At 46.3% G+C, this 27,657-nt stretch overlaps 1 protein-coding gene across 1 annotated transcript in view; it reads left to right on the top strand.

The window, feature by feature from the left end:
- The window catches only part of LOC140482571 (L-gulonolactone oxidase), a 52,444-nt gene extending 27,812 nt beyond the window's left edge, over positions 1 to 24,632 (top strand). Inside the window, exons 8-13 of the mRNA XM_072580100.1 lie at positions 13,358 to 13,465; positions 17,650 to 17,726; positions 19,899 to 20,048; positions 22,214 to 22,378; positions 24,066 to 24,156; positions 24,447 to 24,632. Coding sequence (XP_072436201.1) covers positions 13,358 to 13,465; positions 17,650 to 17,726; positions 19,899 to 20,048; positions 22,214 to 22,378; positions 24,066 to 24,156; positions 24,447 to 24,575 — 720 coding nt within the window. The 3' untranslated portion in view covers positions 24,576 to 24,632. The remainder of the gene's footprint in view (positions 1 to 13,357; positions 13,466 to 17,649; positions 17,727 to 19,898; positions 20,049 to 22,213; positions 22,379 to 24,065; positions 24,157 to 24,446) is intronic.
- Positions 24,633 to 27,657: the final 3,025 nt, after the last annotated feature.

Here is a 27,657-nt window from a genome sequence, read left to right on the forward strand (position 1 = left end):
AATTTCGACAAACATTACTTTTCTTCCTTAAGAAACCCCTGTTGGGTCTCCTTAATTAATTCACATTTACCTAGGTGACTATTAATTTTGTCCTGAACTATTATTTCGAGAGTTTTCTCCACTTAAGCTGACTAGCCTATAGTTGCTGGCTTGTCTTTACTCCTCTCTTGAATGAGGGTGTAATGTTTACAATTCTCCAGTTCTCTGACAACACTCATGAAGCTAAGGAAGACGGAAGGTTATTGCGAGTGTCTCTGTGATTTCTACTCAGTCAATATCTTTTGACACATCCCATCTGGTCCCAGTGCCTTATCAGCTTTCAGGACAGCCTATCTGATACCTCCTTCTGATTAAGTTTAAGCCCTTCGTGTTTTCTTCTCATCACCATGGCCCAGGTAACATCATAAGTATGGACAGATGCAAGATTATGTCCTTCAGGTAAGGATGGCAGTTTCTTTCCCTGGTCTGGACTATATGTGACTCCAGACCCACAGCAATGTGGTTGACTCTTAACTGCCTGTAAGGTTGAGTGAAATAGGAGTTGATGGGAAGGGTGAGGGCAGGAACAAATTAAATTGAATGCACGAAGCATTAGAAATAAGATGGATGATCTTGAGGCTCTTTTGGAAATTGGCAGATAGGATATTGTGGGGATAACTGAGACGTGGCTTCAAGTGGACAGGGCCTGGGAAATGAATATTCAAGGCTACACGTGCTATCGTAAGGACAGACTGACGGGCAGAGATGGTGGGGTGGCCATGTTGGTAAGGGATGATATTCAGTCCCTTGCACGGGGGGACCTAGAATCAGGGGATGTAGAGTCAGTATGGATAGAGCTGAGAAATTCTAAGGGTAAAAAGACTCTTTTGAGAGTTATCTACAGGCCCCCAAACAGTAGTCTGGATGTCGGATGTAAGTTGACTCAGGAGCTGAAATTAGCCTGTCGCAAAGATGTTACTACAGTTGTAATGGGGGATTTCAACATGCAGGTAGACTGGGAGAATCAGGATGGTATTGGACCTCAAGAAAGAGACTTTGTGGAGTGCGTCCGAGATGGATTCTTAGAATAGCTGGTGCTGGACCCTACCAGGGAGAAGGCAATTTTGGATCTTGTGTGGTGAAACGAACCAGAATTGATCAGGGACCTCAAAGTGAAGGAGCCATTGGGAAGTAGTGACCATAATACAATAAGCTTCAATCTGCAATTTGAGAGAGAGAGGGTACAATCGGAAGTGACAATATTTGATTAGATTAGATTACTTACAGTGTGGAAACAGGCCCTTCGGCCCAACAAGTCCACACCAACCCGCCGAAGCGTAACCCACCCATTCCCGTACATTTACCCCTTTACCTAACACTACAGGCAATTTCCCATGGCCAATTCACCTGACCTGCACATCTTTGGACTGTGGGAGGAAACCGGAGCACCCAGAGGAAACCCACGCAGACACGAGGAGAATGTGCAAACTCCACACAGTCAGTCACCTGAGTCGGGAATTGAACCCGGGTTTCTGGCGCTGTGAGGCAGCAGTGCTAACCACTGCTGAGGGAACTATGGAGCTATGAGGGAGGAGCTGGCCAAAGTTCAATGGTGCAATACCTTAGCAGGGATGACAGTGGAGGAACAATGGCAGATATTTCTGTGTATAATGCAGAAGTTGTAGGATCAGTTCATTCCAAAAAGGAAGAAAGATCCCAGGAGGAGGCATGGATGGCCGTGGCTGATGAGGGAAGTTAAGAAACATATAAAGTTAAAAGAGAAAAAGTATAACATAGCAAAGATAAGTGGGAAAATGGAGGACTGGGAAGCTTTTAAAGAACAACAGAGGATTACCAAGAAGGAAATACGCAGAGAAAAAATGAGGTATGAAGGTAAACTGGCCAAAAATATAAAGGAGGATAGTAAAAGCTTTTTTAGTTATGTGAAAGGCAAAAAAATGTTTAAGACTAAAATTGGGCCCTTGAAGACAGAAACAGGGGAATATATTATGAGGAACAAAGAAATGGCAGAAGAATTGAATTGGTACTTCAGATCTGTGTTCACTGGGGAATACACAAGCAATCTCCCTGAGGTAACAGTAGCTGAAGGACCTGAACTTAATGGAATTTATATTTGCCAGGAATTGGTGTTGGAGAGACTGTTAGGTCAGAAGGTTGATAAGTCCCCGGGGCCTGATGGTCTACATCTCAGGGTAAAGAAGGAGGTGGCTTGAGAAATCATGGATGCATTGGTGATTATTTTCCAGAGTTCAGTAGATTCGGGATCAGTTCCTGCGGATTGGAGGGTGGCTAATGTTGTACCACTTTTTAAGAAAGGTGGGAGAAAGAAAGCAGGCAATTATAGACCAGTTAGTCTGACCTCAGTGGTGGGAAAGATGCTGGAGTCTGTTATAAAGGATGAAATTACGACACATCTGGATAGTAGTAACAGAATAGGTCAGAGTCAGCATGGATTTATGAAGGGGAAATCATGCTTGACTAACCTTCAGGAATTTTTTGAGGATGTAACTCTGAAAATGGATGAGGGAGATCCAGTAGATGTAGTGTACCTGGACTTTCAGAAAGCTTTTGATAAAGTCCCACATAAGAGGTTAGTGAGCAAAATTAGGGTGCATGGTATTGGGGGCAAAGTACTAACTTGGATTGAAAGTTGGTTGGCTGACAGGAAACAAAGAGTAGTGATAAACAGCTCCATTTTGGAATGGCAGGCAGTGACCAGTGGGGTACCTCAGGGATCAGTGCTGGGACCGCAGCTTTTTACAATATATGTTAATGATATAGAAGATGGTATTAGTAATAACATTAGCAAATTTGCTGATGATAATAAGTTGGGTGGCAGAGTGAAATGTGATGAGGATGTTAGGAGATTACAGGGTGACCTGGACAGGTTAGGTGAGTGGTCAGATGCATGGCAGATGCAGTTTAATGTGGATAAATGTATGGTTATCCACTTTGGTGGCAAGAACAGGAAGGCAGGTTACTACCTAAATGGAATCAATTTAGGAAAAGGGGCAGTACAAAGAGATCTTGGTATTCTTGTACACCAGTCAATGAAGGTAAGCATGCAGGTACAGCAGGTAGTGAAGAAGGCTAATAGCATGCTGGCCTTCATAACAAGAGAGATTGAGTATAGAAGCAAAGAGGTTCTTCTGCAGCTGTACAGGGCCCTGATGAGACCACACCTGGAGTATTATATGCAGTTCTTGTCTCCAAATTTGAGGAAAGATATTCTGGCTATTGAGGGAGTGTAGCGTAGGTTCACAAGGTCAATCCCTGGAATGGCGGGACTACCTTACGCTGAAAGACTGGAGCAACTGGGCTTGTATACCCTTGAGTTTAAAAGACTGATTGAGACAGAAAAGATTATTAAAGATTGGACACTCTAGAGGCAGGAAACATGTTTCCACTGATGGGTGAGTGCCGAACCAGAGGACACAGCTTAAAAATACGGGGTAGACCATTTAGGACAGAGATGAGGAGAAACGTCTTCACCCAGAGAGTGGTGGCTGTGTGGAATGCTCTGCCCCAGAGGGCAGTGGAGGCCCAGTCTCTGGATTCATTTCAGAAACAGTTGGATAGAGCTCTCAACAATAGTGGAATCAAGGGTTATGGATATAAGGCAGGGACAGGATACTGATTAAGGATGATCAGCCATGATCATATTGAATGGTGGTGCAGGCTCGAAGGGCAGAATGGCCTACTCCTGCACCTATTGTCTATTGGCTCTTGTAACTAGGGATAGGCCTGGTCAGCAACACCCTCATTCCATGAATGAATAAAGGAAAAAAAGATGTAATATCTCAATTGTGCCCTCTGCCTCCATATGTTAATCTCATTTATAGTCCTTAATCAGCCCCACTCACCTTACAATGCCCTTTTACTTATTGCCTACAGACGGCTTTGGAATTTCTTTTCATATGAGCTGCCAGTCTTTTTCCAACCTCTCTCTGCTTCTCTTATTTGCTCACTCATCACTTCTCTGCACTTGTTTAGATTCAGCTTGGTTCTTAATTATATTCTACACCATGACATTGTGAAACACTTTTTCTTCTTTATCACATCTGCTTCTTTTCTCATCCGGGGAGTTAGCATCGTAGAGTCATAGAGATGTACAGCATGGAAACAGACTCTTCGGTCCAACCCGTCCATGCCGACCAGATATCCCAACCCAATCTAGTCCCACCTGCCAGTACCCGGCCCATATCCCTCCAAACCCTTCCTATTCATATACCCATCCAAATGCCTCTTAAATGTTGCAATTGTACCAGCCTCCACCACATCCTCTGGCAGCTCATTCCACACACATACCACATTCTGCATGAAAAATTTGCCTCTTAGGTCTCTTATATATCTTTCCCCTCTCACCCTAAACCTATGCCCTCTAGTTCTGGACTCCCTGACTCCAGGGAAAAGATTTTGTCTATTAATCCTATCCATGCCCCTCATAATTTTGTAAATTTCTATAATGTCACCTCTCAGCCTCCAACGCTCCAGGGAAAACAGCCCCAGCCTATTCAGCCTCTCCCTGTAGCTCAGATCCTCCAAACCCTGGCAACATCCTTCAAAATCTTTTCTGAACCCTTGCAAGTTTCACGACTTCTTTCCAATAGGAAGGAGACCAGAATTGCATGCAATATTCCAACAGTGGCCTAACCATGTTGCAACATGGCCTCCCAACTCCTGTACTCAATACTCTGACCAATAAAGGAAAGCATACCAAACCCCTTCTTCACTATCCTATCTAACTGCGACTCCACTTTCAAGGAGCTATGAACCTGCACTCCAAGGTCTCTTTGTTCAGCAACACTCCCTAGGACCTTACCATTAAGTGGATAGGTCCTGCTTAGATTTGCTTTCCCATAATGCAGCACCTCGCATTTATCTGAATTAAACTCCATCTGCCACTTCTCAGTCCATTGGCCCATCTGGCCCAGATCCTGTTGTAATCTGAGGTAACCCTCTTCACTGTCCACTACACCTCCAATTTTGGTGTCATCTGCAAACTTACTAACTGTACCTCTTATGCTCGCATCCGAATCATTTACGTAAATGTCAAAAAGTAGAGGACCCAGCACTGATCCTTGTGGCACTCCACTGGTCACAGGCCTCCAGTCTGAAAAACAATCCTTCACCACCTCTCTCTGTCTTCTACCTTTGAGCCAGTTCTGTATCCAAATGGCTAGTTCTCGCTGTATTCCGTGAGATCGAACCTTGCGAATCAGTCTCCCATGGGAAACCTTGTTGAACGCCTTACTGAAGTCCACATATAGATCACATCTATTGCTCTGCCCTCATCAATCTTCTTTGTTACTTCTTCAAAAAACTCAATCAAGTTTGTGAGACATGATCTCCCACACACAAAGCCATGTTGACTATCCCAAATCAGTCCTTGTCTTTCCAAATACATAGGAGAAAGTGAGGACTGCAGATGCTGGAGATCAGAGCTGAAAATGTGTTGCTGGAAAAGCGCAGGTCAGGCAGCATCCAAGGAACAGGAGAATCGACATTTCGGGCATGAGCCCTTCTTCAGGAATGAGGAGAGTGTGTCCAGCAGGCTAAGATAAAAGGTAGGGAGGAGGGACTTGGGGGAGGGGCGTTGGAAATGCAATAGGTGGAAAGAGGTCAAGGTGAGGGTGAGAGGACGGAGTGGGGGTGGGGGCGGAGAGGTCAGGAAGAAGATTGCAGGTTAGGAAGGTGGTGCTGAGTCCGAGGGTTGGGACTGAGGCAAGGTGGGGGGAGGGGAAATGAGGAAACTGGAAAAATCTGAGTTCATCGCTTGTGGTTGGAGGGTTCCTAGGCAGAAGATGAGGTGCTCTTCCTCCAGCCGTTGTGTTGCTATGGTCTGGCGATGAAGGAGTCCAAGGACCTGCATGTCCTTGGTGCAGTGGGAGGGGGAGTTGAAGTGTTGAGCCACGGGGTGGTTGGGTTGGTTGGTCCGGGTGTCCCAGAGGTGTTCTCTGAAATGTTCCGCAAGTAGGCGGCCTGTCTCCCCAATATAGAGGAGGCCACATCTTGTGCAGCGGATGCAGTAAATGATGTGTGTGAAGGTGCAGGTGAATTTGTGGCGGATATGGAAGGACCCCTTGGGGCCTTGGAGGGAAGTGAGGGAGGGAGGTGTGGGCGCAAGTTTTGCATTTCTTGCGGTTGCAGGGGAAGGTGCCGGGAGTGGAGGTTGGGTTGGTGAGGGGTGTGGACCTGACGAGGGAGTCACGGAGGGAGTGGTCTTTTCGGAATGCTGATAGGGGAGGGGAGGGAAATATATCCCTGGTGGTGGGGTCCGTTTGGAGGTGGCGGAAATGACTGATGATACGATGTATATGGAGGTTGGTGGTGGGGTGGTAGGTGAGGACCAGTGGGGTTCTGTCCTGGTGGCAATTGGAGGGGCGGGGCTCAAGGGCGGAGGTGCGGGAAGTGGGAAGTCGAGGAGATGCGGTGGAGAGCATCGTCGATCACGTCTGAGGGGAAATTACGGTCTTTGAAGAAGGAGGCCATCTGGGTGGTACAGTATTGGAACTGGTCCTCCTGGGAGCAGATGCAGCGGAGACGAAGGAATTGGGAATATGGGATGGCATTTTTACAGGGGGCAGGGAGGGAGGAGGTGTAGTCTAGGTCGCTGTGGGAGTCGGTCGGTTTATTGTAAATGTCCATGTTGATTCGGTCGCCCAAGATGAGACAGTCCAGGTAAATTTGAGGTCGGGGTGGAAGGTGTCGGTAAAGTGGATGGACTGTTCAACCTCCTCGTGGGAGCACGAGGCAGTGCCGATACAGTCATTGATGTAGCGAAGGAAAAGGTGGGGGGTGGTGCCAGTGTAGCTGCGGAAGATGGACTGTTCCACATATCCGATGAAGAGACAGGCATAGCTGGGGCCCATGTGGGTGCCCATGGCTAATCCTTTGGTTTGGAGGAAGTGGGAGGATTGGAAAGAGAAGTTGTGCAGAGTGAGGACCAGTTCAGTCAGTCGAAGGAGGGTGTCAGTGGAAGGGTACTGGTTGGTACGGCGGGATCCTGTCCCTCAGGATTCCCTCCAACAACGTGCCCACCATCGAGGTCAGGCTCACCGGTCTATAGTTCCCTGGCTTGTTTTTACCATCCTTCTTAAACAGTGGCACCACGTTTGCCAACCTCCAGTCTTCCAGCACCTCACCTGTGACTATCGATGATACAAATATCTCAGCAAGAGGCCCAGCAATCACTTCCCTGGCTTCCCACAGAGTTCTCGGGTACACCTGATCAGGTCCTGGGGATTTATCCACCTTTAACCGTGTCAAAACTTCCAGCACTTCCTCCTCTGTAATCTGGAATTTTTTGATGTACTTTCCCTTTTCAAGGAAATCTACATTGACTGTGTTCACCAACAGTCTTTTTCTGCCCTTCCCAGTCCACTCCAGTCAATTCAGCCCTCATTCCGTGGTAATTACTCTTATTTAAGTTTAACAGTTGTTTCCAACTCATGTTTCTCACTCACAAACTGAAGAGTCAATAAAAGCACAAATGGACTGACATTAAAAGGCAAGGACATGGTATAAGATACAGCTATGTACTGAGTTATTGAGGAGAGACTTGAGAAGGTGAATGTGTTCTTGCGGAAAAGACAATCAAAGAGGAAACAAGAGGTGACCTTCATTGACAGTAGGTTAGAGATGTTAGAAGTGTCACTCTCTGAGATTCCCATAGTGCAAGATGAACAGGGCTTTATATCACACATCTCCATAACAACCCATGCAGTGTTTGCCTTGGGCAGTTTTCAATTTCTGTTTTACAGATGGTAGAACCTCACTACTTATTAAGAGTATTTTGAATAATGAATGATTTTTAAAATCTGCCCAGTTCTGAGCAGATTTCTATTGGGCTGGAAGGAACTAAAATCTGGCTTTCAGCTTTGTGAAATGACAAGGCCATTAGCGTCCTGACCTGAAAACAGGAAGGTGATAAAATATTCCTCCCTCCCTCCCATTCATTCCCTCACTCCCTCTTCATTCTACTGAACCCAGAAACAATTTGACTCTCAGACCAGTGATGATGAAATCAATCCAAACTTCAGATTTACTTTCATTACAAATGATTGTTGATCTGCATCACCAAACCTCCATGTTTGATACTGTCTGTAACCTGTGGATCCTGCTGTGTCCTCCTCCTTGATCTCCTATGCTGTGGATCCTATTGATAGCAAAGTTTTCTTTTTTAAAAAAGAAATTACTCCTCAAATCAGTAGAAGTAAACATCGCAAAATGATTCACGTGTTCCAACTTCTCAAATCTATCCACGTCTCCTCAACCCTGGGAACACTGTCATGAATCTTTTCTGCACTCTCTCTAATGGCTTTGCATCCTTCCTAGAGTGTGACACCCAGGATTGGATGCAAAACTGCTCAGGCCCAAGCAGTGTTTCACATCCATGTTTAACCTTGTTTCTGAATAAAAACCAATAAAATCAGAAACAAAAACACCTAGAGCTCAGCAGATCTGGCAGCATCCTTGGAGAGAAATCAGTTATCTTTTCAGGTCAGGTTCTGAGGAAGGGTCATTCGACTGAAATGTTAACTCTGATTATGTTAATCTGATTATGTTAACTCTGATTTCTCTCCACAGATGCTCCCAGACCTGCTGAGCTTTTCAGGCAATTGCTGTTTCTGAACTCTAATTCTTGTTTAATCCTTTAGTCTTACTGCACCTGAGTATTGCTGAAAAAGATATATTTCACTGAAGGTTTTCATCTTGCTTTCTTCAGGATAATTACTCCACTTGCCAACCAATCCTGTCATACAATATCAATTAGTTTTATTGTTCTTGCAAACTGTCCTGATGTGTGCAAGATGAAAATCCTCAGTAACAGGGCATTTTTTCAGCAATTTCCAGTATTTTCTGTTCTAACATTGCCAGTCAAGTTAAACAAACTTGAAAGGAGTGCTGAAAAAGCAAATGAAATGCCCTTGATGTGCTGAGCCCATCTCCCACAGACTCAGAGTGATAGAGCTACCCACGTCATCATTTTACATTAACCTCCTTTTGCCAAGTGGGACAATGCCAAGTGCAGCAGTGAGAAGGACTCATAATTAGTGCAGGAATTTGTCTGAATGATGAATGATGTTAAATGAGCTGTCTGCTGCCTCATTGTCACTGATTAATGGGATGGTCTAATTACCTGGGTCGTTTCAGGAAGTTTCCTGGGAGAACTGAGCATGTCCCTCTCTCCAAACAGCACACAGCTGCAGCTGACACTCCTTCCTGTACCCCAGCGATCAAACCAAGATAATAGCCCCAGTTCCAAAGGCAATCCCATACCTGCCCAGGTCTTACCTCGGTTGTACTGCTTGGATTATCTCCTCCACCCCCACCCCCAGACTCTTTTTTTTGGTAGGAGAGGGTTGCTGCCTAATGAGATTGGACTGGGGTCTCAGCCAAGCTCATCCTGAGAAGTGACATTAACTTTTTTGCATCTTCGGTCAGTGTTTTTCAGAAAGGGGATAACTACTTTCAATCAATCGATTGATCAATGACTGATACCCTCATCAATCATCGATTACATCGAATCATTAAGGGGGAGGCAATAGCCTAGTGGTATTATCACTGGACTGTTAATCCAGAGACCCAGGTTATGTTCTGGGCACCTGGGTTTGAATCCCACCATGGTGGAATGAGAATTCAATTATAAAAATCTGGAATTAAGACTCCAATAATGACTGTGAATCATTGTCAGAAAAGCCCACCTGGTTCACTCATGTCCTTTAGGGAAGGAAGCTGCCATCCTTATCTGGTCTGGCCTACTTGTAACTCCAGACCCACAGCAATGTGGTTGACTCATTTGTCCCCCTGCATAAATAGGAATGGGCAATAAGTGCTGGCCCACCCAGTGACAACCTGTGAATGAATTTTTTTTAAAAAAACCTTGTCAATCAATCATTGATACCTTCAGTCAATGATAAACCATCTCTCTTACACACTGTGTTCTGAACATGTACGAGAGTTGAAATTAAGACACATGAGTAATTTAATTCTCTCTCTCTCTCTCCCCCCCCCTCTCTCTCTGTCCTTCTCTCCTCTCATCAGTCACTCTGTGACTCCCTGCTCAATTAAGACTCACTGGTGATTTTCTGTATGGTGTCTGTGTTTAATTAACTACATCATTCCTGTGAACAGACGGTGACAGTGTCTGTAATGATACATGTGGGACCTCCATTCCTTCCAACTGAGTTTTATCAGGAGCAAAGGAGTTAAAGTTGCAAGCTGCATTCCTGTCTTTCGAGGAACATCTCCCATGATGAACACAGTGCCTGAGCTCAGTGCTGAGAAACAGAAATAAACATTGTGTCAGTCTCTAACTCACCGCTGCTCAATGATGCTGTATTCTGCTGTTGTCTCCCTATTAGTCATGCTCTGTTAATTTAATTGTCTAAGTGTCTGCACTATTTTTGTGTTTGCCCTGAGGATAGTGACCCATATAAACCTGTTGAAGCTCAGCGTTCCCCGGGCTCAGTTTGAGACGACATTCTGCTGGAACAGCTTTCCATTATTTTCCATCAAATTCCTTCCGCTCTAATTGTCTGTGAGCTTTGTGGAAAATATTAGCGGCCAGCTTCTGCAAACTCTTCTTGACTTCCTAGTTTTTTGTGCTCTGTATCCTGCCTCATAAAGGGTTATTACAGCACACAAAATGGCCACTTGGCCCATCAATTCCATGCAGGCTCTCAGTATAGCGATCTGATTAGTCCCACCCCTGGGCTCTATCTTTATTTCTTTCAAATTTCCATCTGGTTCCTTTATAATTATCCATCATCTTCACTTTCACAGCCCCCAACCCTTTCAGTCAGTTTCAGACGTTAACTGGGTGAAGGAGCGTTTCTTCACATTCCGAGAGCATCTTTTGGCCAATCTGGCTCTCCCTGTTTTGATACCATCATGATTTGGAGATGCTGGTGTTGGATTGGGGTGTACAAAGTTAAAAATCACACAACACCAGGTTATAGTCTGTGTCTGTTTCTGTGTCTGTCTATAACCCTAGTGTTGTGTGATTTTTAACTTTGGCTTGATACCAGCAGTTAATTGAAACAGCTTTCCCTGGTTGACCTTATCCGAAGCTGTGATAACCTTGTCCACCGTGGTCTAACCTACTCACTATCTCCTTTACTGCAAGAGAACAGTCCAAACTTATCTCCCCTGGCCTTGTCACAAAAACCCTTTGAAATAATATAGAGTCACAGAGCTGTACAGCACAGAGACAGTCCCTTCAGTCCAACTCATCCATGCCAATCAGATATCCTAAATAAATCCAGCGCCATGTGCCAGCATTTGGCCCATATCCCTCTTACACCCCTCCTATTCAAATACCAATCAAGATCCCTTTCAAATGTGTTGTATTCAGACCAGCCTCCACCACTTCCTCTGTCAGCTCATTCCATTCATGCACCACACTCTGTGTGAAAAGGTTCCCCCAGGTCCCTTTTGTGTCTTCCCCCTCACCTTAAACCTATGCCCTCTAATTTTGGTCTCCTCTACGCATAGGAAAAGTCCTTGGCTAATACTGTACACTGAATGTTGCAATTTCTATATGTGCTGTAATATAACCGAGGATTCTGTGTTGTAATTTAATTGTGACCAGTAATATGATTGAGTGTATGCTGTAATAGAGTCATAGTCATAGAGATGTGCAGCATGGAAACAGACCCTTCAGTCCAACCCGTCCATGCGACCAGTATCGGAGAAATTAGCCCAATAAATTAGAGATCACAAAGCACAGCTCGAAGTGAAATTGACAAACAGTCTATTAGTACAGCGATATCGTGGAAGAGGAATTGACTATGCTGAAACAGCACAGAGAGTCTGTCCAGGTAGCTGAGAATTCTATTCCTTGAGCTGAGGAAGAGGCCAGTTTTTATAACAATATTGTACAATAGGGCAAATCAAAAATGGAGAAAATACAATGTGTCTGGAAATGGAGTAATCTACTCGGAAAACAGTTATTGGATGAACGTCCTGATTCTCGATACAATGCAACATGCTGACAGTATCAATGGGTGCGGGGCTCCCATTCCTCTTCACAGGCAGGTGCTAATGTCTCCTCTGAAACAGTAAGGTGCTTCTATTGTCCTGTCCTGGGAGCAATGCTGTTGGTGGTGCCTCACTGTCTGACCTGTTCTTTGTGTGGGTTTGGTATTGCTGGGTTATGAGACTGCCCTCAGAGCTTCGGGAGAGCTGTGTTGATCTGACATTGTTAGTGGGTGCCGGGAAGTGCATTCCCTTGTCTGCGAGTGCTGTCTGATTTCACTTGTCAGCCTGCTTGGTCCCTGCTGAGGCATTCTGGGTGTTTTTGATATAGTTTGGCCAAGTTTGCTTTTCTCTGTTCTGTGTGGGCCTACTATGGGTTGGCAGGGTGGCAGATCTTTTCCCACAGTCAGATATCCCAACCCAGTCAACTCCCACCTGCCGGCACCCGGCCCATATCCCTCCAAACCCTTCCTATTCATATACCCATCCAGATGCCTCTTAAATGTTGCAATCGTAGTAGCCTCCTCCATTTCTTCTGGCAGCTAATTCCATACACATACCACACTCTGCGTGAAAAAGTTGCCCCTCAAGTCTCTTTTATATTTTTCCCCTCTCACCCTAACCCTATGCCGTCTAGTTCTGGACACCCCATGTCAGGGAAGATACTTTGTCTATTTATCCTATCCATGCCCCTCATGATTTTATAAACTTCTATAAGGTCACCCCTCAGCCTCCAACATTCTAGGGAAAACAGACCCAGCCTATTCAACCTCTCCCTTTAGCTCAAATCCTCCAACCCTGGCAACATCCTTGTAAATCTTTTCTGAACCCTTTCAAGTTTCACAACATCTTTCCGATAGGAAGGAGACAGAAATTGCACGCAATATTTCCAAAACTGGCCTAATCAATGTCCTGTACAGTCACAACATGACCTCCCAAGTCCTGCCCTCAATACTCTGACCAATAATTCAATGTTTGTGAGAAGATTTGTAGCTTGGGTGCTCGTTGTTGTGGTTCTGTTCGCCGAGCTGAGAATTTGTGTTGCAGACGTTTCGTCCCCCGTCTAGGTAACATCCTCAGTGCTTGGGAGCCTCCTGTGAAGCGCTTCTGTGATGTTTCCTCCGGCATTTATAGTGATTTGTATCTGCCTCTTCCGGTTGTCAGTTCCAGCTGTCTGCTGCAGTGGTCGGTATATTGGGTCCAGGTCAATGTGCTTATTGATTGAACCTATGGATGAATGCCATGCCTCTAGGAATTCCCTGAACAGCCAGGGAATATAACTGAGCACAGAGTGCTGTATTTTAATTGTGTGCTGTAACATAATGAAGCACCGAGTGAAGTAACATAACTGAATTTCTGCTCCTTTCTCCTGCAGGTTCTGAACGATCTCGACACTCACCTGAAGCAGTCGGAGTATTTCCGTCTGTTTTGGTTCCCTCACACTGATAAGGTCACAGTTAGCTATGCAGACCCTACAGACAAGGTGAAGTCATGGCTTATTCATATTTACTTAGAATAGAGGCAGAGGGAATACAAAGTGAGGAGTTTGAGCCGTGCAAATCCACCAGTGCTCCTACTTTAGAGTCAGCAACACTCCTGGCCATCTCCCTACACTGGAGACTAGGCTATATATGGAGAGACACTTGGGTGATATCTGGTCAAGCCAAATAGTCTCATGTGCTCATGTCGGCTGTGTGGAAGAAACAGAGAGGGTACATCTGTTTCAGGAACCTAGGTAAAAACAATGACTGCAGATGCTGGAAACCAGATTCTGGATTAGTGGTGCTGGAAGAGCACAGCAGTTCAGGCAGCATCCAAGGAGCTTCGAAATCGACATTTTGGGCAAAAGCCCTTCATCAGGAATAAAGGCAGAGAGCCTGAAGCATGGAGAGATAAGCTAGAGAAGGGTGGGGTTGGGGAGAAAGTAGCACAGAGTACAATAGTTGAGTGGGGGAAGAGATGAAGGTGATAGGTCGGGGGCGGGGGAGGGTGGAGTGGATGGATGGAAAAGAAGATAGGCAGGTAGGACAAGTCATGGGGACAGTGCTGAGCTGGAAGTTTGGAACTAGGGTGAGGTGGGGGGAGGGGAAATGAGGAAACTGTTGAAGTCCACATTGATGCCCTGGGGTTGAAGTGTTCCGAGGCGGAAGTTGAGGCGTTCTTCCTCCAGGCGCCTGGTGGTGAGGGAGAGGCGGTGAAGGAGGCCCAGGACCTCCATGTCCTCGGCAGAGTGGGAGGGGGAGTTGAAATGTTGGGCCACAGGGCGGTGCAGGTGTCCCGGAGATGTTCCCTAAAGCGCTCTGCTAGGAGGCGCCCAGTCTCCCCAATGTAGAGGAGACCACATTGGGAGCAACGGATACAACAAATTATATTAGTGGATGTGCAAGTAAAACTTTGATGGATGTGGAAGGCTCCTTTAGGGCCTTGGATAGAGGTGAGGGAGGAGGTGTGGGCGCAGGTTTTAGAGTTCCTGCAGTGGCAGGGGAAAGTGCCAGAATGGGAGGGTGGGTCGTAGGGGGGCATGGACCTGACCAGGTAGTCACGGAGGGAACGGTCTTTGCGGAAGGCGGAAAGGGGTGGGGAGGGAAATATATCCCTGGTGGTGAGGTCTTTTTGGAGGTGGCGGAAATGTCAGCGGATGATTTGGTTAATGCGAAGGTTGGTAGGGTAGACGGTGAGCACCAGGGGCGTTCTGTCCTTGTTACGGTTGGAGGGGTGAGGTCTGACGGCGTAGGTGCGGGATGTGGACGAGATGCGTTGGAGGGCATCTTTAACCACGTGGGAAGGGGAATTGCGGTCTCCAAAGAAGGAGGCCATCTGGTGTGTTCTATGGTGGTACTGGTCCTCCTGGGAGCAGATACGGCGGAGGCGGAGGATTTGGGAATACGGGATGGCATTTTTGCAAGAGGTAGGATGGGAAGAGGTGTAATCCAGGTAGCTGTGGGAGTCGATGGGTTTGTAATAAATGTCAGTGTCAAGTCAGTTGTCATTAATGGAGATGGAGAGGTCCAGGAAGGGGAGGGAGGTGTCAGAGATGATCCAGGTAAATTTTAGGACAGGGTGGAATGTGTTGGTGAAATTGATGAGTTGCTCAACCTCATCGCAGGAGCATGAGGTGGTGCCAATGCAGTCATCAATGTAGTGGAGGAAGAGGTGGGGAGTGGTGCCGGAAGATCGACTGTTCTACATAGCCAACAAACAGACAGGCATAGCTGGGGCCCATACATGTGCCCATGGCTATCCCTTTAGACTGGAGGAAGTGGGAGGATTCAAAGGAGAAATTGTTAAGGGTGAGGACCAGTTCGGCCAAACGAATGAGTGTCAGTGGAAGGGTATTGTTGGGGACATCGGGAGAGGAAAAAAACGGAGGGCTTGGAGACCCTGGTCATGGCGGATGGAGGTGTAGAGGGATTAGATATCCATGGTGAAGATGAGGCGTTGGGGGCCGGGGAAACGGAAGTCTTGGAGGAGGTGGAGGGCGTGGGTGGTGTCTCCAATGTATGTGGGGAGTTCCTGGACTAGGGGGAATAGGACAGTGTTGAGGTAGGTAGAGGTGAGTTCAGTGGGGCAGGAGCATGCTGAGACAATGGGTCGGCCAGGGTGGTCAGGCTTGTGGATCTTGGGAAGGAGGTAGAACCGGGCAGTGTGGGGTTCCCAGACTATGAGGTTGGAAGCTGTGGGTGGAAGATCTTCTGAGGTGATGAGGTTCTGTATGGTCTGGGAGATGATGGTTTGGTGATGGGGGGGTGGGGTCAAGGTCGAGGGCGCGGTAGGAAGAGGTGTCCTCGAGTTGGCGTTTGGCTTCAGCAGTGTAGAGGTCAGTGTGCCAGACTACCACTGCACCCCCTTTATCTGCTAGCTATATGGTGAGGTTGGGATTGGAGCAGAGGGATTGGAGGGCTGCGCGTTGTGAGGGTGAGAGGTTGGAGTGGGGGAGGGGGGACGACAGGTTGAGGCGGTTAATGTCCCGGCGGCAGTTGGAAATGAAGAGGTCGAGGGCAGGTAATTGGCCAGCGCGGGGTGTCCAGGTGGATGCTGTGTGTTGGAGGTGGGCGAAGGGGTCCTCGGAAGGTGGGCGGGAGTCCTGATTGTGAAAGTAAGCTCGGAGGCGGAAGCGACGGAAGTGTTCGACGTCACGGCGTGTATTAAATTCATTGATGCGTGGACGGAGGGGGATGAAGGTGAGTCCTTTGCTGAGGACTGATCGTTTGTCCTCAGTGAGTGGGAGGTCTGGGGGGATGGTGAAAACTCAGCAGGGCTGGGAGCTGGGATCTGGTGTGGGTGTGGAGCTGGGAGTGGGGGCGGAGCCAGTAACTGGCGTGGGTGTGATGGTGGGGGGAATGGGAGTGGAGTCAAGAGCAGGGATGGTGTTCCCCTCAGGGTTCTGTCGGCCGGAAATGGTGACAGTGGGATATGTGGGGGGCGTGTCAGCAGAATGCAGGTGAGTAGCGTTGGTGGGGGCGGAAGTGGTGGCAGACACGGCAGTAGGGGTGGCGGAAGTCACTGAGCGTGTGACATCAGCGATGATGTGAGGGGCGGAAGTGATGTCACATGTGATGCATGAGGAATTGTGAGGAGCGGAAGTGGTTGTGGGAGTGGCCATTATGGGGGCGGAAGTGACGTCGTCAATCAGCGTGGGGGGTGGCAGCTGCACCAGCCACATGGCTAATGGTGTCCAAGCAGTCCCAGAGGCCGGGGGAATCTTCTGGAATGTTTGAGGAGCGCTGGTTATGGAGGTAGGTAGATAAAGGTTTGTTGTACTTACAGTTTTTGATGTTTGAGATGGAGTTGAAATATTGTTTGTTGAGAGTATGAATTCTCCTGAGGATGTAGTACAGAGTGGGCCCTTTGCAATTCTGAGAGAGTGTGGCCCTCAGCTGAGGCAGGGCTGACTGGAGAGAGGTTAGGTGACGGCGCATTGCTGCAAGCGTGGAGCGGAGGATCTTGAAAGAGAACGGTTGCTGGTGTTTTGAATCTGTAGTCTGTACAGTTTGTCCTGTTCGGGTCCGAACTCTGCTGGTTTAAAGGTGGTCCAGAGTCGGTGTGGGATGAGTTGGTAATGGAGGCAGGCAGTGAGGAAGCAAATGTGGCTGTGGTAGCGAGTTTGTTTCAGGACATGGTTGAAGAGCTTCAGGGCAGAGGAAATGACCTGGGAGTTGCAGTGTGAGAGGGACTCCCTGAGATTCTTGTAGAGAGAGGAGGAAAACTTCTTCAAGACAGGCATCCTTGCAAAAGGATTCGCAGTAGGGTTAAACCCTCACCTTCCTGGACCTCTCCATCTCCATTAATGTCCCTCCCCACCTGGTCCCTCCCACACCTCCACTCCACCCTCGCCCCAGACCTATCACCTTCATCCCCTCCCCCACTCACCCATTGTACTCTATGCTACTTTCTCCCCAGCCCCACCCTCCTCTAGCTTACCTTTCCACGCTTCAGGCTCTCTGCCTTTATTCCTGATGAAGGGCTTTTGCCCGAAACGTCGATTTTACTGCTCCTCGGATGCTGCCTGAACTGCTGTGCCGTTTCAGGAACCTGCCAGCCCAGACAGTATTAGTGGGACCAGGACAGAGTGTGATCCCTCAGCCGATCCTATGTTTGTTGGGATAGGGATTGTGTTTAAATCCCTGTTTTTGAGTAGGTTTGATTGTACTGTTTGCTTTATTCCAGCCAGTTAAAACCACTTCCAGTTGGCTGTGGAACTATGCCATTGGCTATTACCTGCTGGAGTTCCTGTTGTGGATCAGGTCAGTGCCAAACCCTCAATCCCACATCCCAGGTCACTGATCCATCCCACCAAAACTATCACAGTCGTGGCAGCACCTGTAAACTGAAACAAGGAGTTAATCATGCCGATGTAAAACCTATACAGGAGGTGCCTTTGTTAATGAGACTTGATTAATCTGGTCAACACCGTCCATTCCAACCTCCATGAATGTGACTCCATTCAAATCTCTATGGCTTATTTCCTAAACTACACCAAAATCCAGTTCACCTATCAGTGCTGTGCTTTCAGACTCCCAGCCTGGCAATGGCCCAGATTTAAAATCCAAATCCATGTTTTCATCAGATTCCAAGACCACATTGCTCCTTGTCTCTGGAATCCCTGCAGAACTCTCCAAAATGTGCATCGCTATTTCTGCTCGTTTGCTAATGGCTCCACCATTAGCCGCTCTGCCACCAATTGCAGAGGCCCCAAGCTCTGCAAATCTCTCACTAAACATCTGCCCCTCACTTTCCTGTTTTAAGATGCTCCTCTTTAGCCAAACATGAGGCTATCTGCCCAAATATCTCATTAAGTAGCTTGGTGTAACATTCACTCTGATTTACATTTGTGAGAAACACTTTAGGGTGGTTTATTGAAAGGCGCTAGATAAATAGAAATTGTTGCAGTGAAACAGCTTGGGATGCTTTATGTTACAAGTTGTATGTAATGTTAAATTATTGTTGATTGGGAACAAAATGAACGTTGGGGCGAAAGGCATGTTTTACAGCTTCCCAAGCTGCTTTCTGCTGAGAGGAGTCCACATACGCTGTAAATAGTTTATGAAGCGACACTGTGCCATCACAGTGAGAATTTCTGAAAAGTCGATATTGGGGTAAGGACATTGATACTGGTACCACACTACTCTTTGCTGGACTGTTATACTGCATTTCCATCAGTAATGTTCCAAACTCCTATGAAATAGCAGCTGCTTTGACAAATCTGGATTGGAGACAGAGTGGACTATCACACCCATCTAATCCAACATCCATACACTCTGTCCCTCTGAAACATTCCCTCCGCACTCTTGTTCTTACAGCAATGCGCAAATATTCCCCAACCTTACACACTCACCCACCCTGACTCTAAGGCTCACTCATGCACACACACAGATGAGCTTCTGACCTCAGTCTGATCTGGAACAAACCCTGGGTCCTTCAGCAACTCTGTATTTTTGTCTGTTTCCTTTAATTTTGAATTTTGTGTCCTCTGTTGATCAGATCAAGCTGAGGGTCATTCTCAACATCTACTTATGCACAAAATCACTGGTCTATCCAGAGAATCACACCCCTCTCTACTCCAATCCATCCACATTTATTGTATTTTTTTCTTTTTTCTTTTATTTCTCTTTTTTTTAATTTTTTTTTTTCCTTTCTCTTTTTTTTCTTCTTCTTTTCTCAAAAGGTGCACAAATCTTTATTCAAATTTCTACCACCAGGAAGAAAAGAAACACCCGAGTGGCCAGTGACAAGCAGTGCCCTTCATATCAAAGGGCAATGCTGTGTGATCAGACAGTGAAGGGTGGGGGGGGGGCAGGGATTAAATCAAAATAGAGTTGGACGGGCAAATAATGCACTCCACTCCCTGCAGCGCCCACCTCTCCCTGAACAACACCAGAGTGTCGGTGGATACCGTGTGCTCCTTTTCCAGAGACAGCCAGGCATTGTATTTTAGAGGATGTGCGCATCATTGACTAGACCAGCCTTTATTGTCCAATTCAGAGTCAATCACATTGCTGTGAGTCTAGAGTCATGTGTAGACCAGACCTGGATAGGACTGCATTTGCCTTCCCTAAAGGGCATTAGTGAACCAGATGGGATTGTTACAGCAGTGGTTAGCTATGGAATTTAAATCAGATGAGAATTGAAACTATAACCTGATAACATTAGCTTGGGACTCTGGATGATGAGTCCGGTGACATTACCACAATGTCAACTATTCAACTTCCACTCTCACACCTCCCTGTCTCTGTAATGTTCTCCAGCCTCTCCATTCTCAGACAAATCTGCACTCCTTCACTTCTGGCCCCTTGAGTGCAATGAGGAATCAAGAATGCCTCATGGATTATGGATTTGGGCTTGAACGAAGCCAAACTAATTGTCAGTGTCATTCCTGAGTGAACTTCCTAACCATTAACCCTCTAATATCCTTGCAGCACCTTCTTCCCTTGCCTGGTGCCCTGGATTAATCGTTTCTACTTTTGGCTGGTTTACTCAGCAAAGATCGAGCAGGTCAAACGCAGTGACAAGGCTTTCAACTTTGACTGTCTCTTCAAGCAACATGTGTCAGATTGGTCTATCCCCATGTAAGTAGCACCTCCTTACACTCTGTGCTGTCAGGGCTGAGCACTGCCTTCCAACCAGGGCTCAAACCAGTCTTCATTCGAGGGCTGCTTGTTGATTGCTATTTCTTCATCCTCACTGACTCCTTCATCTGGTGAGATGCATTCATGTGGTGACACCACCTTGTGTATTTGCGTTGCTGTGTTATAGGGTATTTGGGCTAACAGGATGTGAACTGACCACTATCTTCAACAATTGTCAACCCAACATTAAACTGAAAACCACTCTAAAGCCGATAACACACACTGCAATTCAAAACAAGGCCAAAGCTAGCAACTGATTTTGTTTTTCAATTACTGACAAATTTGAGGTTCTCCGTAGAGCAGGCCAAAGTGGAGGAGACTGAGCCCTTGCAGGGAGCACACTTAAAAACTATTGAACTTTTACCTTTTTCCACATAAAACTAGCAAGAACTGTAATGTTAACTTTTATCTTGATTTCTTTATTTTTCTAGTCATACTAAGAACAGCAGTAATGCTTTACTTTTAACTTTGCTTCTCTGTGGCTACTTCTCCTACGTTTGGTATCTAAGGTAGGAGAAAGTGCGGACTGCAGATGCTGGAGATCAGAGTCGAGAGTGTGGTGCTGGAAAAGCACAGCAGGTCAGGTAGCACCCGAGGAGCAGGAGTTCAGGCAGCTACCGAGGACTGCTCCTTGGATGCTGCCTGACCCACTGTGCTTTTCCAGCTACACACTCTCGACTTGTTATCTAAGGTACTTTTGCACCGAAGACAGCACTGAGTCGCGGCATCATGCACTGTTCATTGTACTCTTGTACTGCTGTACTTGAGTACACATGACAATAAAGCTCAAATCAAATCAAATACTGCTTAAGGAGCATATTAATAGCAAGGAATTAATTAGCTGTATAATCAAGTATTTTGGATCCTGGTTCGTTCAGCATTCCTTGGTTTCAGGCTTTCCATGCTCCTCATTCTTCCCTTCCCCTTTCTGCCCACCCACAACTCAGTCAGTGAACTGGCTGCTTCCTCACCCATCCCTCCTCTTACTCCTACAGACTCATGCCATTATCCTTCCCAGTAGACCCTCTTCCTCCACCCCTGTGCCAACATCAGCCTGCTCCTTCCAGACGCTCTCTCCCCAGCATGTGTCATCTATGCCTTCCAACGTTCCTAGTTATGATGTCTAACCAGGTAATGTGACTTGTATCTAATGGCTGTTCAGACAAGTGCCTCTTCTAGTTAAGACTCACTAGTGGTTGTTCCCTATCATTTCCCAAACAGGCTGTGAGACCCAATCTCAGAAAGGGGGCTGGTGGCAACATCCACCAGGATGGGGACGTCACTGACCAGGCCAGCATTTATTGACAGTTAGGATCAACTACATTGCTGGGGGTCTGGAGTCACATTGAGGCCAGGCCAGGAAAGGATGGCATTTTCCTTCCCTAAAGGACACTAGTGAATTAGTTGGATTAATATGACAATTGATTCATAGTCAGCATTAGACTCATAATTTCAGATCTGCTACAGTGAGATTCAGACCTACGTCCCCCAAACATTACCTGGGTCTCTGAATTAACAGTCTAGTGTTACCACGAGGCCATCACCTCCAGCTCTACCCACAGATAACTTGTATCTGGCTGCATTTCACACACTCCCTCCTTCCCTCTCAGCCTCTTTTTAAAAAAATCTTCCCTCCCTTTTCGTTCCTTTGCAAGCAAATCTCCTCTCGATCATTCTCTCAGTCTCTTTAATTTCTCAGACTCCCAAGTTCATAGTCTCTGCCTCTGCCAATTGTCCATCTCTTTCTTTCCCACCATTTCGGTCGTATATTTCTCTTTGTGTCTGTCTTGTGCTGCTAATCTGTGAGGCCGATTAAATGCAGCAAAGATACAGATGAATGATAAGCTAATTGGATAGTATAGCAGCCTTGGGGGACTGAATGTCCTCTTCTTGTACTTGTGTGAATTCCAAGGAGGAGTTGGTCATGAATTGCGTTTCTGCATGAATTTTCCCTTCATGCCTGGTTGCTTCAGCTTTGATAACCAATTTATCGAGACTCCACACACACACAGCTGTAGCTGCAATGAAGCGAAATGTGGGGGACTGACAGAACAGGGTCAGAAAACTTGTTTCATGACTGATTTGACTTTTGTTGCTCTAAACAGCATGCAGATCAGGCCGGCTCTGGAGCAACTGAAGAACTGGTTGGACAGCAATCCAAATGTGCAAGCTCATTTTCCTGTCGAGGTTCGGTTTGCTCGAGCAGATGACATCCTGCTCAGTCCCTGTTACAAGCAAGACAGCTGCTTCATAAACATTATCATGTACAGGTAACAGTGAGTGAAGGCATGGGTAACTGACAACAGGAAAGCTGCAAGAGGGGCCAAAGAGCACAGTCCTATCATTTAAAATACCCTAAAATCAGATTATTGCAAATACTGAAATGTAGAGAAAAATACAGAACATACTAAAGTTACAGAGCAGATGAGGCAGCATTTGTTGAAATGGGGGGGAAAGACTAATATTTCAGGTTAGAAACATTAATTCTATTCCTCTGCCCCAAAGATTCACTCTCAGCTCGTATTGCTCAGCTTGTTTGTGACTCAGTGTCACCCCCTGGACGTTGACAGTGTAAGTTTTTATCTTAAATTTGTAAATGGGATTGTGGGGATCATCGACATTGACAACCCAATCCTGATTATTCAGACGGCACTGAAGAACCAATCACAAGCTCCACTGTGGACCTCGTGACCAATTAGGTAAGAACAACAGATTTCCCTCCCTAAAGAGCATCAGTGAACCAAATGGGTTTTCACAACAATTGACACTGGTAGATTAGATTAGATTACTTACAGTGTGGAAACAGGCCCTTCGGGCCAACAAGTCCACACCGCCCCGCCGAAGCATAACCCACCCATACCCCTACATCTACCCCTTACCTAACACTACGGGCAATTTAGCATGGCCAATTCACCTGACCTGCACATCTTTGGACTGTGGGGGGAAACCGGAGCACCCGGAGGAAACCCACGCAGACACGGGGAGAACGTGCAAACTCCACACAGTCAGTCTCCTGAGGCGGGAATTGAACCCGGGTCTCTGGCGCTGTGAGGCAGCAGTGCTAACCACTGTGCCACCGTGCCGCCCACAAACCGTTAAACTAAATCCAGATTTTTGAGTTCTGAAGAAGGGTCACTTAACCGGAAACAACATTAACTCTGATTTCACTCCACAATTGGTTCCAGAGCAGCTGAGCTTTTCCAACAATTTATTTCTATTGCAGATTTTTAAATGAAATTTAAACATTCCCCCCCCCTCACCCATGACAGGATTTGAACCCATGGCCCTTGGAATATTAATACAAGGTTCTGGTTTACTTTGCTACTGTCTCCCCATAATGGTCTGTTACTGACAGTGGATATTAGAGATTGGCTGACTTTTGCTAGTTACTCCATAATTCAGGGAAGTCTCGGATATTAATAGACCGCTCAAAAAGGAAGAAGGGCGGCACGGTGGCTCAGTGGTTAGCACTGCTGTCTCCTAGTGCCAGGGACCCAGGCTCAGTGGTTAGCACTGCTGTCTCCTAGTGCCAGGGACCCAGGTTCGATTCCAGCCTCAGGCGACTGTCTGTGTGGAGTTTGCATGTTCTCCCCAAGTCTGCGTGGGTTTCCTCCGGGTGTTCCAGTTTCCTCTCACAGTCCAAAGATGTGCAGGTCAGGTGAATTGGCCATGCTAAATTGCCCATAGTATTAGGTGCATTAGTCAGGGGTAAATATAGGGTCGGGGAATGGGTCTGGGTGGGTTACTCTTCAGAGGGTTAGTGTAGACTTGTTGGGTCGAAAGGCCTGTTTCCATACTGTAGGGAATCTTAAAAAAAACAAGAATGTGTCATGAAAGAGGTACTGATGTTTATTGATGCTGATTGAAGCGTCCAGTGCCTCTTGCCACCCTTGTGCCTTCTGTTATACCCCTGCTCCCCTTTATCAGGCTGTGATTAACCAGAACATTTACTCTCAGACCCTATGGGAAGGAGGTGCCCCGGGAGCGGTATTGGGCAATGTACGAGGAGATAATGAAGAGGAATGGTGGAAGACCACACTGGGCGAAGGTGAGGAAGAACAATTGGCCTTTTTAATGGAGACTTGGCTATGGGACCAAGTGCTGACATTAGACTTTCTCTCTCTCTCTCTCTCAATCTGTCTTACATTCCCCTCAATAACTGAGCATCATCAGCTTCCTGCGGAAACTTTCACAGTGGCTACTTTGTCAAATCCTGGAAAAATTGTTTACTTTCCGAAATCACTTCACACTTTTCTAAGCCTCTGTGGAGTTGCATTACATTTCACTTCACACTTCCTGCCAGGCCGTATTCCTAACTCTTCTCTCTCCCTGAAACAGGCACACAGCTGTCTTAGGCAGGACTTTGAGAAGATGTACCCAGCATTCCACAAGTTCTGTTCAATCCGTGAGGAACTGGATCCTTCCGGGATGTTCCTTAACAATTACTTGGAAAAGACCTTCTTCTAAGAGTGTTGATGCTTCACTCATTTCTCCAACAGTAAATAAAGTTGTTGCTGAACTTGTGCCCTGACTGTCTCTTGCCTCACTGATACGTGCACACACGTATTAGAACTTGTTACAAAGGATCTAAGGGAAGCGATTGAGTGACATTGCCAAATCATTTCCCATTTATCTCTCGCTAAACACACAGCTCTGAGAAACTGAATGACCGCACTGAGTCTAAATATCACCACTCAAAACTATTTTATATAAACTAGCTCAGACTTCCCTTTTACACTTAATTCAACAATCTGGTATATATTTTTCAATGAGTCTCCCACTGAATAGCAACAGTTAATTCATCAAACACAGGATATACCTCAGTCACTGGCAATAGGCTGGAGCAGTCTCACTGCCTTTCACCCATCGAGTCAGTGCTTGCTGCATCATAACCTTATTCCCTTCAAATGGGGAGAAAGCAGAGGGCTGTGACAGAGGAAGCTGTTTGAGGAACAGAACAGTTACAATGAGCTGAACAGCAGCCTCCTAATTTGTGCTAATCTTCCTTCATAATGAAGGCAATGGCCAAGAGGTATCATCGCTAGACAGTTAATCTAGAGACCCAGGTGATGTTCTGGGAACTGGGTTCAAATCCTACTCAGAAGATGAATTAGAATTCAATAAAAATCTGGAATTAAAGAATGTTTGATGACCGTGGGATTTAGGGAAATCAATTTCTGGCCTGTGTGAGACTCCAGATTCTCAGTAACATGGGTGAAGCTTAACAGTTCTCTGGGAAATTAGGGATGGGTAATAATGCTAGCCCAGCCAGTGATTCCCACATTGTATAAATGAACAAAAAGAAAATATTTGAATGGCCCATGATGCTAATGAATCAAGTTAAAGTTGAAATTCCACCAATTCTTTCTTATGTTAAGTGGAATCTCTTGTATGGTGTTTCAGTTATGAAGACTTCAAAAAACCCTACTTTTTCAGGATTTCTTGAAGGTGCTTGAATACTCATTGGGATTTTTAGACAATAGACAATAAGTGCAGGAGTCGGCCAATCTGCCCTTCGAGCCTGCACCACCATTCAATATGATCATGGCTGATCATCCTTAATCAGTATCCTGTTCCTGCCTTATCTCCATAACCCTTGATTCCACAATCCTTGAGAGTTCTATCCAACTCTTTCTTAAATGAATCCAGAGACTGGGCCTCCACTGCCATCTGGGGCAGAGCATTCCACACAGCCACCACTCTCTGGGTGAAGAAGTTTCTCCTCATCTCTGTCCTAAATGGTCTACCCCGTATTTTTAAGCTGTGTCCTCTGGGTCGGCACTCACCCATCAGCGGAAACATGTTTCCTGCCTCCAGAGTGTCCAATCCTTTAATAATCTTATATGGCTCAATCAGATCCCCTCTCAGTCTTCTAAACTCAAGGGTATACAAGCCCAGTCGCTCCAGTCTTTCAGTGTAAGGTAATCCTGCCATTCCAGTAATTGACCTCGTGAACCTACGCTGCACTCCCTCAATAGCCAGAATGTCTTTCCTCAAATTTGGAGACCAGAACTGCACACAATACTCCAGGTGTAGTCTCACCAGGGCCCTGTGCAGCTGCAGAAGAACCTCTTTGCTTCTATACTCAATCCCTCTTGTTATGAAGGCCAGCATGCTATTAGCCTTCTTCACTACCTGCTGTACCTGCATGCTTACCTTCATTGACTGGTGTCCAAGAACACCCAGATCTCTTTGTATTGCCCCTTTACCTAAATTGATTCCATTTAGGTAGTAATCTGCCTTCCTGTTCTTGCCACCAAAGTGGATAACCATACATTTATCCACATTTTGGACATATTTTAAACTTATCAAAAAAAAACAAAGTTATAAGATATGAAAGGAAACTGTAACTTGCCACTGGCATCACATGATATTTCCTGCAGGAATCCTCATACTTTAAAAATACAGGGTGGGCCGTTGACGACAGAGATGAGGCGAAATGTCTTCACCGAGAGAGTGGGGAGGCTGTGGAATTCTCTGCCATAGAAAGTAGTTGAGGCCAAAACATTGAATGTTTTCAGAATGGAGATAGATAGATAGATAATAGTTCTTACAGCGAAAGAGATCAAAGGGTATGGGCAGAAAGCAGGAACAGGGTCTGAGTTGGATGATTAGTCGTGATCACACTGAATGATGCAGCAGGCATTTCCTTCCACCTATACCTGTTTCCTGGACCTCACGTCAGATGTTCCTGGTCACTGCTGACAGGACAGTGAGCTCTAGAGGCCTCCGAGGACTGTTCCTACAGCAGTCAACTCCAGTCCCTGATCGGGTGTGATGTCCCTGAGCCTGCTTCAATGAATAGAAGGTTTCAACATTTGCCAGGAGCTGGAGCTGGAGCAGTTGTGTGGTCAGGTAGATACGAGGTTCCAGAGGCCAAGGCTTTGTTGTGCTGAACAGAGGATCCTGGGGTTCATTGGTTGTCTGTAAATGACCATCAGGTGTCAGTACATTACATAGCAGGTCTATCTCTAGATTCACCCTTCGCTGACAGGGTGTAAGTGCTGGCTCAGGTTTGACTCAAGACTGGCCCTTCACCGACAGACTGTCAGTGCTGGATCAGATGTGACTCTAGACTGGGTCTTAGCAGTGAGCATGCCAGGTCTTGTTTTTCTAGTGCACAGTCACAGCCTCAAACAGCTTATAGGGAAGGTTGTTTTTTTTTTAACCATCATGATTACCAGAAGTTTAAATGGGTCAGACACATCTGTACTTTGGCTGCAGGATAAGGCAGAGACCTTTCACTGTGCCTCAATCCCTCACCACTCAAACCCTCCTCACTTAGGTCAGGACAGTGCTAGAAAACACATTTGTTCTTCCAACAGGCAAGAAGCTCAGGTACATCCAAGACAGGATATTTGTCCATAACCAGCAGCCCTTATTTATTTCATTTCTGCATGTGGAAATGTGCGGTGTGTAAACTGCCATTCCTCATGTTGCAACAGAGCAACATTACTTAACTGGCTCTCTTGCATTTTGCAACATTCAAGTTTGAAAAGTCTCTAATTCGTATAGGGACAAGAAGCGGGACATTGCACTGAATTCACTA

The sequence above is a fragment of the Chiloscyllium punctatum genome, chromosome 11 (genome assembly GCF_047496795.1).
Source record: "Chiloscyllium punctatum isolate Juve2018m chromosome 11, sChiPun1.3, whole genome shotgun sequence".
Lineage (NCBI taxonomy): Eukaryota > Metazoa > Chordata > Chondrichthyes > Orectolobiformes > Hemiscylliidae > Chiloscyllium > Chiloscyllium punctatum.